The sequence below is a fragment of the Hoplias malabaricus genome, chromosome 4 (assembly GCF_029633855.1).
Source record: "Hoplias malabaricus isolate fHopMal1 chromosome 4, fHopMal1.hap1, whole genome shotgun sequence".
Taxonomy (NCBI): domain Eukaryota; kingdom Metazoa; phylum Chordata; class Actinopteri; order Characiformes; family Erythrinidae; genus Hoplias; species Hoplias malabaricus.
Genome location: NC_089803.1, coordinates 64,223,060 through 64,235,474, shown reverse-complemented (window position 1 = coordinate 64,235,474; position 12,415 = coordinate 64,223,060). Strand labels below are relative to the sequence as shown.

The 12,415-nt window shown below is 39.2% G+C and overlaps 1 protein-coding gene across 7 annotated transcripts in view; it reads left to right on the top strand.

Annotated features, from left to right (window-relative positions):
• LOC136694620 (sialic acid-binding Ig-like lectin 10) overlaps window positions 1-11,906 on the top strand; it is a 75,232-nt gene extending 63,326 nt beyond the window's left edge. For all 7 annotated transcript variants that reach the window (XM_066668325.1, XM_066668323.1, XM_066668321.1 and 4 more), the window contains 7 exons: window positions 253-507; window positions 946-1,200; window positions 5,688-5,999; window positions 9,479-9,520; window positions 9,861-9,948; window positions 10,144-10,201; window positions 10,560-11,906. In XM_066668325.1, coding sequence (XP_066524422.1) covers window positions 253-507; window positions 946-1,200; window positions 5,688-5,999; window positions 9,479-9,520; window positions 9,861-9,948; window positions 10,144-10,201; window positions 10,560-10,970 — 1,421 coding nt within the window. In that variant the 3' untranslated portion in view covers window positions 10,971-11,906. The remainder of the gene's footprint in view (window positions 1-252; window positions 508-945; window positions 1,201-5,687; window positions 6,000-9,478; window positions 9,521-9,860; window positions 9,949-10,143; window positions 10,202-10,559) is intronic.
• The last annotated feature ends 509 nt before the right edge of the window (window positions 11,907-12,415 follow it).

Sequence of the window (12,415 nt, the reverse complement as noted above, 5' to 3'; positions counted from 1 at the left end):
TACTGTGTCTTTGCACATTAATGTAGTACTCATCTTAGGTTTTGTCTGCATTGATTCAGTTCTCGAGTTGTGATTTGATTGTTTGCATTAAACTGACTCAGGAACTGACTTGTGATTTTAATAGAGACTTATTTATATATTGAGTTTCAATCTGGGACTCAAACCTGAGACAGGCTGGAGACTTACTCAGTACGGCAACTTAATGTCTTGTTCCCACCTCAGCTTCATACCATGACTCGATTTCTTTCTCAGATGCTTCTAGGAACACATCAATATCAGTACCTCCATCTTGTTCAGTGATGTGGGGCAGTTCTCTTTCTCTGAGCTGCAGCAGTGAAGGAAACCCAGCAGTGAACTACACCTGGTTCAGAGAGAATGGGGAGCAGATAGAGACCAGACCCACTTTCATCATCACTGAGGTTAATGATACACACAATGGTTTATACAACTGTAGAGCTCAGAACCAACATGGATTTCAGAACACACCTGTGCAGCTGGATGTACAATGTAAGTACACTGGTGAATTTTTGCCAGTAGGTGTTATGCCAAAATAAAAATCAATCAGCAGTAATCGCTCAGGTCTTGGTCATCCTCCAAGGCTGTGGTTTTCTGTGTCTTTGTCCAAAATGTATGAGGTCTGAGAGTTTGCTCTCTGTACTGTCTTAATTCTTAGTTGACAACTAGGCCTTCAGACTTGACTTGAGATTTTCCCAAAGGGACTCAGGACTAGATTAAGAATTTTTCTGTATTTACTTGAGATTTGGCCAAATTTTCTCTGAACTCTGAGCTTGATTAAATTAACTCAGAAAGCATATGACAAAACTGACTCGTGTCTTTAATAGAGATTTGTCTCTTTGCTTGAGACTTGACCTGGTACTTGATACTTACAGCTTAATAACCTTTTCTCACCAATGTTTAATGCCAAAATTCTGTTGGATTCCTCAGATGCTCCTAGGAACACATCTGTATCTGTATCTCCATCTGGTTCAGTGATGTGGGGCAGTTCTGTTTCTCTGAGCTGCAGCAGTGATGGAAACCCAGCAGTGAGCTACACCTGGATCAGAGAGAATGGGGAGCAGATAGAGACCGGACCCACATTCAACATCACTGAGACTAATGATACATACAGTGGTTTATACTACTGTAGAGCTCAGAACCAACATGGATCTCAGAACTCATCTGTGCAGCTGGAGGTTCAGTGTGAGTACAATGTTTAATGCTATGTTAGCTTTCGTTCATTAGGAAATTACAAGTGGTGTAGAATTACGTATTTTGAGAAATTCTGTACCACCATTGTGTAACAAAACAGATGCAGGAGATAAATGTAAGCGACTGGGACAAGGACAGAGGAAAAGGATTAGGACCAGGATAAGGACAGAAACAGAGGGTTGGACTATGGGACCAGCACAGTTGATGCACACAGTGGTTTATACGACTGTAGAGCTCAGAATCAATGTGGATCTCATGACTCATTGTTACAAATAGAGGTTCAGTTAGAGTACAGCTCCACAGTGCTCAAGTTTCTCTACACAAACACATCTTAACTCTTTGGTTATATAAGAGAGAAGTGAATAATTGAGAACTTGCAGCAAAGAACTGTATATCAGCTATTTCCATTTTTTGTAACAGTGTTTGCTTGTCCAGTCTTTAGCAGTGGAGATGAAGAGTTTTTCAGTGAGAACATGTGTTTAAATGGAGATATCTAACAAAATAATCCAAAGAAATAGATTACTAACTGCTTTCTTTTCAATAGAGGACATACAATAGTATACATTTTCAAAATTTCAATAAAGAAATGTAATTGATGTTGTTTTATTTCACCTCAAAGGCTTAATAAATGTTCTTATAAAAAGTGGAGATAGATCTGGTGACCTCAGTGAGCCTCTAGTTTCCCAGTTGTCTATCACCATTTTGCTCCTCAACAGTAAATCAGAGAAGATTCAGAGGAAGTTCAGATCTTTATGAACTGTCAGAAAACTACAGCTAGCTCTTTGTGGCTGAGTGTAGTTCAGGTCAGTCGCATGCAACGTTTTCAACAATAGATTTTATCAGTCATGAAGTTCCAGACCTTGTGCAATGCCTGAAAACTCCTTAATGCAGAAGCTTTTAGAGGAAGTAAGAGTAAAAACTTAGAAACCCTTTCTCATCTGAACTAACTTTAGAGACAACGCTAGCAAAGAGAAATGTCTAGAACTTATGCAAATGGTAAACACAGTGGGCCCAATGTACTGACACCTCTGCATCATGTGGAAAAATGCAAATTTTTTTAGCAATCATTCAGTGGGTAGTGTACAAATAAGCCGAGCTATTGGATGTGCAGCTGATTACGTATTCTGACTGATTTGCTAAATTTGAGCCAGTTTGTGCTGATTTTGCTTTGCTTTTTAAAATCAGGATTAAATTTAAATTAGGTTCTCTAAGATGTGTTGAGGGACTTGCACTGGCAATAGCTGCAGGCAAAGCATGGCTAATTTCAGTGTGAATAAGAATGATTGTGTTTACATGCTCACAACAGTCCATAGTTTAACCTTTACTCTGAGATATTGCTGGATTTTAAAACTCAAAAAACTTTGTCACAATCTCACAGTTCTAATGATGAATTAATCATTTATCATTTACTAAAACTCTTTCTTTGTTTCTGTGTCTGCTTCTGTGCAAATGTACAACAATGAAAGTAATAAGAGGAAGTGTAAATGTGCTGAAAAACCACAACACTAAAACGAGTTAGAGATCTCATTACTGGAGGTATTGAAATCTGAAACAGCTTTAATCTAATCTTAGAATCTAGAACATAGGGTGCACATTTCAATAATGAGATAATTACAGAGATGTAACAAAGAGAATAATTACCTTGTAGAATATTTTAGAAAAAGAAATACATTTGTGAACTAATTGTGAAATAATAGTGAAGTTTATCTCATCATATTTCACTTCAGTGCATCTACATGCTGCAGACTTGTTTCAACACATTGTGGTCACTGTTTTTTTCTTGTGGAAAATCTAGTCTTTTTATATGTTCTGCTGTTAGAGCTAAAATTAGCATAGACACTACAAACATTCTCTTTCTCTCTCTTTCTTTCTCATTCACTCCCTCTCCCCCTCAAGGAAGATTTGTTAGATATCTATATATGGACCTATATCACAAAATATAAAAATATATATATAACAACACACACACATTTATGTATTATATAAATTTTGGACACAATGTATAGATCATAAATATCTTTTTGATTATTAGGTAAATGCATGTATGTACATCTACAGTACTGTGCAAAAGTCTTAGGCACCTGAGCAAACTAGATATAAAAAGTTGTTTATCTAAGCAGTAAGTGTTTTTCTTAAAAAAAATACAACCCCACCCACACAGCAAATTCACCAGTGTTAAATCAACACTTTTAGTGTTAAATTATTACACTAACAGTGTTAATTTAACACTACTAGTGTTGATTTAACAGTGGTGAAGTCACTGTGCACTAGGGGACATTCACCAATTCACATCGGTGGTTTTACACACATGTCTGCGATGCAACTGCACCGGTAGATTCAAGGTGCATCGGGTTTTATTTGCAGGCGAATTTATGGTGCATCTCCTCTAGCCTTTTTTGCATCTGCAAATACCATGGTTAGTCAGGTGTTTTGTTTTCCAGTACCTACTCCTTATTCAAATGTATTTCCAAGGTAACATTTTTTTATTGATTTCTTTTTTATTTCGAGGCAACATAAATGCACCATTGTGTCCTCAGGCACTGACGCTAGCATGCAGACGTACTCAACAAAATGGAGGGAAATGAGAGCATTAGCAACGACTAAGAGATATTTAATGCACCAAAAAAGACACACAAATCAATCACATCATGTCTGGCAATATTTCTGTTTTTTTAAGTGAGGTGGTCAACTTGACAAGACGCACACAATCTGCAAACAATGCCGTGGGGCTATAAAATACGTTAGTAGCACGACGAACCTGGCGACACACATGAAAAGACGGCATGGTGTGGAGTAGCAGATAAGTCTAGCAGACAGTATTATGTGTTGCAGATCATAATTTTCACTATGCACATTGTTAATACTGTACTTTTGAAAACTGTTTATCTTATGTTCTATACATTTTGTATAAATATAGACAGAGAACATAACTGAATAATTGAAAAAAATTGTAATGCTCTTTTTGAATATACTGAATTATGTATTATGCCTTTTTTTATGTATTGGTTTTGCTCCATTGAAAACAACCACATTCACACATTCCTCAGTGTAAAGCAGTTCAGTGTAAAGCAGAACTGTGCTATTGAGTTAAGAAAACTGGTGGGTGAGGCCACTACATCCACAAACCTCAACTAACTGTATCGAATGATCACTTATCAAACCGAATCCTCTTATAATTAAGTCATATACATCCTTACCACCCACACACCCCAATATTAGAATAGAATCAAACAGTACTACAGCAGTAGGCAGTGACGTACTAGGTGTGTATATGTTGGTTTAACACTTTCCAAATCTTTTCTCATAAGAGTTCAATATTATTTGAGGTTAGGTAGTGTCACTACCTAGCATATTTCTAGTATGTGTTCTAGCATATTTGGGTCTTATTTTCAGTCTTCTACTCACTGTGAGTGTGATGTGTTCTGGGTAATTGCAGGTGGATTAGCTATGTAGCATTGTCAATTACAGTTTAACTTAATTTAACAGTCAGGTTTGAATTTGGTGATGAAATATCATATAAACTTGCTCTGTTACACATTCTTGAATATATGATTGTCTGTGTTGACATATGACAAAAATGGCTCCTGTATTTGAAAATGGACTGCATGTCTGCTTTTGCATGCATATGAACTTGAGTGACATCCCACCCTTTGCAGATGTATAACAGCTTCAACTCTTCTGGGTAAGGTTTCCACAAGGGGCGTGTTTATGGGAATATTTGATCATTCTTCCAGAAGTGCATTGGTGAGTTCAGACACTGATGTTGAATGAGAAGGCCTGACCCTCAGTCTCTACTCTAATTAATTCCAAAGGCATTCTGTCTGGTTAAGGTCAGGGCTCTGTGTATGCCAGTCAGCTTCCTCCACACTAAACTCACTCATCCATGTCCTTATGGACCTTGCTTTGTGCACTGGTGCACTGTCATTTTGCAACAGGATGGTGCTGTCCCCAAACTGTTCCCACAAAGTTGGAAGCATGTAGTTGTCCAAAATCTCTTGCTATACTGAAGCATTAAGCACTCATTGCAGATGAACTAAGGAGCTGAGCTCAACTCCTGAAAAACAACCCCACACCATAACTCCCCACCCCCACCTCCACCAACCTTTACACTTAAAACAATGCAGTCAAGTATCGTTCTCCTGGCATCTGCCAAACCCAGACTTGTCCATCGGATTGCGGGATGAGAAGCATGATTCATCACACCAGAAAACATGACTGCTCTAGAGTCCAGTGGCGCTGTGCTTTACACAACTGCATGTGACGCTTTGCATTGGTGATGTAATGCTTGGATGCAGCTGCCTGGTCATGAAAACCAATTCCATGAACCTCTTAACACACTGATCCTGAGCTAATCTGTAGGCTACATAAAGTTTGGAGGTCTGTAGTGATTCACTCTGCAGAAAGTTGGTGACATCTTTGCTCTATGCGTCTCTCTCCCTTCCCACTGTAACAATATGGTAACTCTCTCTCTCTTTCAGTTTCTCCCCAGTTCTTGACCTCGTCCCACTGTAAAAGCAGCGATAATGACACAGCGATGATGATTTGCTTGTGTGAGGTTCGAGGGCGTCCTGTTCCTAAACTGGAGTGGCATCTAAATGGACAACCTGTCTCTCAGTCAGGGAATTTTTCCATTAAGAATGAGTCTGTAGGAGTGTCTGGATTGAAGAGCATCCTCTCCGTGCATCAATCACATCTGTCAATGTCCTCACCTCATCTGCAGTGTGTCAGCACCAGTCAGCTCGGCTCCTCCACTCTGGTCTTTAACTTTGTGGGACGCTGCAGTAATTCAGGTCAGAAAACACTGCTTTTATGTAAAGGAACAATCAGGAACAATCTCCAGGCATTAGCCTCTGTCATTTAACAGATTTTTAACTGACACCTTGTATGAGTTACACTTCTTAGAAATAATGAATAAATATGGAATAATCCAGTTCATAACTATCATGTGGTAATTTTGCTTTCAAAATGACAGATTGTGCCTTTAAATACAAAGCCTATTGGTGGGGAATAAACATCCATTCTTATTAGCAACATTGTCTTTTATATTATAATATTTTGTATAGTATACACTATCCAAGCATCATTTTAAACCACATAATTTACAATGATTTATTATTGTTTATTAATACTTTTTACTCTGGAAAGTTACAGACATGACCATGTGGGTACAAACGTTTTATACGATTTTCTTTGAAAATGTAACAGTCCACTGTTGTGGCCACCAAGCAGTAATGGTAATATTTTGTCATATTTGGAACCAATTGTGTCATTTGGGTAAAAGAACATATTGCATGAGGTAATTAATTTGTAAAACATATATATAATCTGAATACACTCTGTCTGTCTCTGTGTGTTCCCATATAGAGCTGAGAGAGAGAGAGAGAGAGAGAGAGAGAGAGAGAGAGAGAGAGAGAATGTGGGTGTTTTGTTACCATGCTTGGGTGCATGGTAACAACATACATGCATGTCTTCGTATAAACACTTCTAAAAAACTCGTAATGCAGTGGGCAGCCATCCTCAGCACCCAGGGGATTTGGGGATTAGGTGCCTTCCTCAAGGGCACTTCAACCCACTTCAAGCCCAGTCCTCTAACCATTAAGGTGGACAATGTGGGATTATTCATTGTTAATCGGTGTATTTTGCAGATGACAATAAAACCTATTTTAACTAATAATCCTGAATAGAGGATAATATACAGCTACTTTAGTGTAGTTTTAAAAGTGGATTATTTATTATTGTGCTTGCGTTATGGAGGGTCTGTACAGGGTCTGTACGCAAATACTCCATTTGCGTGTTTTTGTACAGAGCTGATTTTAAGAGAGCCTTAAACAGTACATTTAGGTTTTGCTCTCAAACATGAGCTTTTTTGTCCTTCCTAAAAGTAAAGTAGAGTGCTTTCACACTTGTCTCATCTTAAAAGCCACAAAAAGGAAGTGACATTATTGTTAGCAGTGTTATTCTTTTTTTTCCTGTGGCCAAGGAACCTAGCTTGCAACATTGTTAGAGACTCTGCTAAGCACTTCTCTCTTCTGCAACTGGGAACTATCTCTTTTTCTCTTCAGAAATATTTAGTAGCTGGATACTCTAGTCGTAGCCGTGTAGAAAACAAAAGAAAACAACTAGTAACATTTTGCCAACTGACTATAAAGGCGAGCAGCCACACAGGACATTATCAACCACCGAGTGACACAGTAAAAACCACTAGGGAAACCTTAATAGCATCATAGAAACTTTTGAACACAATGGTAACCACATGGGTTGTGACTATGGCTCCCCACTCTGTACTAAGTTTGTGCTATTTAGCGACGCGCTATTTACTTCGCTAAGGAACACAAGTTATTTCGAACATTTACACTGTTTTTTCTGTTGCTTAGTAACAAAGAAACTTGCAATGATTTTTGGTCCACATTCAGCCCAGAGCCCTGATGTAGTGTCTTCAAAATCATGCTCAAATGACACTTTACAATTTGGACTCTGAACTGACAAGTTGCTCTAGAGGAACAATATAACTATTGACATGGGTGGAGAGTCAGAGCATGAAGAAGAGTTTGTGCCTACTGGGTTTGAGAAATAAAAATGATTAACTTAATTGAAAATGACCAAAAAAATGTATAATTATGACTAAACACAAAGGTAAAACTTTGTCGAACTGAAACCTAAACACAAGACAAAATAAGGAAATATCATTACTCATCATTAAAAAATGACTCAGACAGAAATGTTATCACCTAATTAACATTACTATGTGAGACATGACTATAGCTTCCTGTACTCTGACGGTGGGAACATGTTTAGTTAGAAAATATTCAGTGAGGATGTCAGCATCGTTAGCCAAGTGAGATTAGGAGTGGAGTTGCTAAAAGCTCCGTACTTTTCAGCGTGTTCTGATGCATCCAATTCTGGCCATGTAAAGTTGTTTCCATGCACAGTCCAATGTTTCTGTGCATCTAAGAGTGTGAAGACAAATCTATTGAAGCTATATTTAAAGCTGTAGTCTCCGTCACTGAAAGCATGTTAGTACAAGTTGTTCAGATAAAGCATCAGATAATTACTGTTTGTTAGAATCTAAGGAGTTAACCCACACGTTTTTGAGGGGCAGTTGCAAGTGTTACATCGTAAATAACACTCAGAAGTACTTTTAGTTCTGCGGGGTGTGATGAAGAGGCATTTGTGCTTAAAGTGTAAAAGTGATAACTTTTAAGGAGTGGTTTAAAATTCACTTCTACAAGATACATTCTGAAGCATGTCCCACAAACTAGCTAACGTGCAGAGGACTCCAGAAAAGATTTCCAGAGGACTTTAGAGTGTTGGCCAGGCTTAAATTCCTGCTTTGTATTCCTTGGAAAGGATAACTGCCTGAGTGTTGTCTGGACATTTTTGTGTGGTGCTACTGACAATCTCAGAAAAACTGTCACCGTAGTGGTACCCTAAAGGGTACAAATATTCTACTGTTTTTCTGGAGAAGAGATTCTAGTATAACTTTAGGGAACATAAATGGACTTTTAAACCACTGTTCACATTTTAAAAGTACATACTTTTTGCACCTTTAGTGCCAATAATGGTCTGTACAGTACCTCTTACAGCTAGCATCCCAGCTAGCTGGAGTTCTACTGTGATCAAGGTTTACACTGTGAATAACCTATTGCACAATCAGTTTATCACAAGGCACATGGACAGAAGTGTATTACCTGAGTAAGAGGGACTGATCAGAAGCCTTGTAGGTTGTTTTTTTTGCAAAGACACCGTGTATATTGATGACACATTCAAGTATTAGCTTATTGCCCACATTGCTTTGTCACTCCTGTGGTCTGAGTTTACAGCAAAGACAAGCCCTGGATGTTGAGAAAGACATGCAGAGAAAGGCAACTGACACCACGGAACTACAGTTTCTTGCAACTGCTTTGGTCTTTCCACACCAGTCAGCAACACCTACAAAGAGAGAGTGTTCTGGCACATGGAAGAAATAGGGTCAGACAAAAGAAACAAGACTGTCAGTTGCTATGTTGAATGTCCGATTTAAAGTTGAGGTTGTCAGGCACACAGAGTTCAAGTCGTTCATTTATGAACAGAGGCCGCTGATAGCTGCAGCAAAAGGAAATGCTGAATGTTAATAGAATGTGAGAGATATGCTTCAGAGCAGAGGGTTAATTCAGTCTGAGGGTCATCATAAGTATGCTAAGTGCACTGTGCTGTAAATGGACATAGAGTAGATTTTAGTGTGCTCAATTCAAATCTCATGTCATTTCCCTATGTTTATGTTTCTGTTTAGCCGAGACGCCTGGACCCAAAGGTTACGTATCTCCACAATCAGGTAAGCCTGTGGGCTAAGTGCTCTGTCAGTAGTCAGTGTAACAGTGGCTAGATTTTGTGTACAAAAAGACATAGGTGTCAACCCTACCGACCAACCACCTAGCATAACCTTAGCAGCCTGCAAACTTTAACAACCACTGAGTAACACCCCAGCAACATGATGCATATATACATTCACTGGCCATTTTATCAGAAACACCTACTGCAGCTGTGTTTCATTAAGTGATGCACAAGAGACCATCAATAACACATCAGTAGTAGTAATCAATATTGAGGACATTGCTAAGCTGTGTATTAACTGAATTAGACTCACTAACCGTGATTGTTTCTGATCTCTGTAGATTATCTGCACGTGTCCTCTCTTCTGATTGGTTTGGCTATCGGAGCATGTGCAGTGATGATGCTGTGTGGAATGTATATATTCAGACGGTGCGTCTACAGAACATGCTTTATTTATTTGAAGACATTATTTGTGTTCAGTCTCGTAGAGTGAGATTGACTTTGTGTGAGCTGTAGTTACAGGTGTTAGTGGCTTGTTTAACATTCCTTAACTGTTAATTCTGTATGTGAGGTGGAGATGTGTTTTAATCTAATAATTAAAGAGAATTTCATTTTGTTTTTAAGGAGGAAACCTCACAGACCTTCACCAGAAGATAATGCTGGACTGCTTTTAAATGAAAGGGTTTGTAAAAATAATCTGTCTCTCTCTCTCTCTCTCTCTCTTGCTCTCGCTCTGTCTCTGTCTCTCTCTCTCGCTCTGTCTCTGTCTCTCTCTCTCTCTCTCTCTCTCTCTCTCTCACTCTCTCTCTCTCTCTGTCTCTCTCTCTCTCTCTGTCGCTCTCTCTCTTTCTCTCTCTCTTTCTCTCTCTCTTTCTCTCTCTCTCTGTCGCTCTCTCTCTCTCTCTCTCTCTCTCTCTCTCTCTCTCGCTCTCTCGCTCTACACAAACACACCCAAGTTTTACTCACAAACGTACTTTACTAAAAGTATTTGAAAGTACAAATCCATCAGGTTTTATAGGAGGATGTGTACTGTTTTTCAGGTGGAAGGGGATAATGTAGACACTCTTTATTCCAATAAAACTATTTTATCCGCTGGACGAACACTTAACCCAGACCAAAGGAATTCAGACTCTCTCCACTACTCCACAATAAGCTTCCCAAATGGACAAAATGGATCTGGCGTTATCCTAGGTCTTTCCCAGCTCACGCCCGATTACGCCACCATCAGACACAGCTCTGGAGATCAGACCGAGACAGAAATGCCCCAAAACTCAGCTCCGGCAGACGTTTCAGGACAGCCCTCCCGAGAGGAAGAGGCAACTTATGGAAACATTGTCCGGCAAGAAACTGTCCATTTCGACACCAGCACTGATCAAGAGACATCTGACACCAATTCTTGGCAAGAGACATCAGAAACAATACCCACAGAAGAGTTAGATCCAAGCCTTTAATTCATAAATTACACCTCACAAACCAAAACATAAAGTCCATAGAGTGGGTCCCCTACATGTCATAGGCCATGATTAATATAGGATCAGTGCAGTGGACAAAATGGCTGTTTTAACCTTCCTTTAAACTGTTTCTTCAAAATGCTAATGTTGCTAAAACTGAAAAGAAGCCAACAGACTCCACCTATTACCGCTATAACAGTGGCTTTTTACCAAAAAGGAAACCATTTGTGACATCATTGAACCTTGAGCTTTAGTTGAATATGCCCTGTGTGTGCACTGCTTTTTAAGAGATGTCTATCACAAATTAAAATATTTACACACATTGAAGCAAAAGCAAATGTTAACTTTAATATTTCATGCTAGAAAGTATTTGTGTTTGTGTGTGATTCTGTGTATTTTTGTTCATTCATTCATTCATTCAACTTCTGTAGCTGCTTCATCCTGATCAGGACTTTGTTGGGTTCAGAACCTAACTGGATTCATTAGACAAAAGACAGGACACCAGTGTATGACAAGAATACCATGTATTTTTACTCAGTTAAATTATTTAAGTTAATTAAATAATTATGTCATGCAGAACAGAGTTTTGGATTTTTTTATAAATTAATGTATCTTATATTTTTATATTATTTGTGGCATTCAGCACAGATCCCCCGTGCATCAGCGTGGAGCCGGTTGTGGTGGTGTGGCTGGGCCAAGGGTCAGTGGTAAATAGTAACATTTTATTGCGTAAAATTTTTGTTTGTAATTGTTTATGTTTGATTTTTTGTGCATAAAGGAACAGCACATTGTATGTTATGTGTTAATCCATCATGTTCGTACATCTCATCCCGTAGTGTTTCCACCTGTGTTTGAGTATTTTGGTCAGTGCTGGGCTGATGGATCTTTTAAACTTTTCTAAATACTGTTGTTTATTGCTTGTTTTAATAAAGAGCATTCTGCTTAAATGTGTTATGTTATGTTTTCCTTGCCTTTTCATCCATCCATCCATTATCTGTACACACTTATCCAATTCAGGGTCACCGTGGGTCCAGAGCCTACCTGGAATCATTGGGCGCAAAGCGGGGCGCCAGTCCTTCACAGGGCAACACACACACTCACACATTCATTCATACACTCACACCTACAGACACTTTTTGAGTCACCAATCCACCTACAAACGTGTGTTTTTGGACTGTGGGAGGAAACCGGAGCACCCGGAGGAAACCCACGCAGACACAGAGAGAACACACTACACGCCTTACAGACTGTCACCTGGAGGAAACCCACGAGGACACAGAGTGAACACACCACACTCCTCACAGACAGTCACGCGGAGGAAACCCACGCAGACACAGGGAGAACACACCACACTCCTCACAGACAGTCACCCGGAGGAAACCCACGCAGACACAGAGAGAACACACTACACGCCTTACAGACTGTCACCTGGAGGAAACCCACGA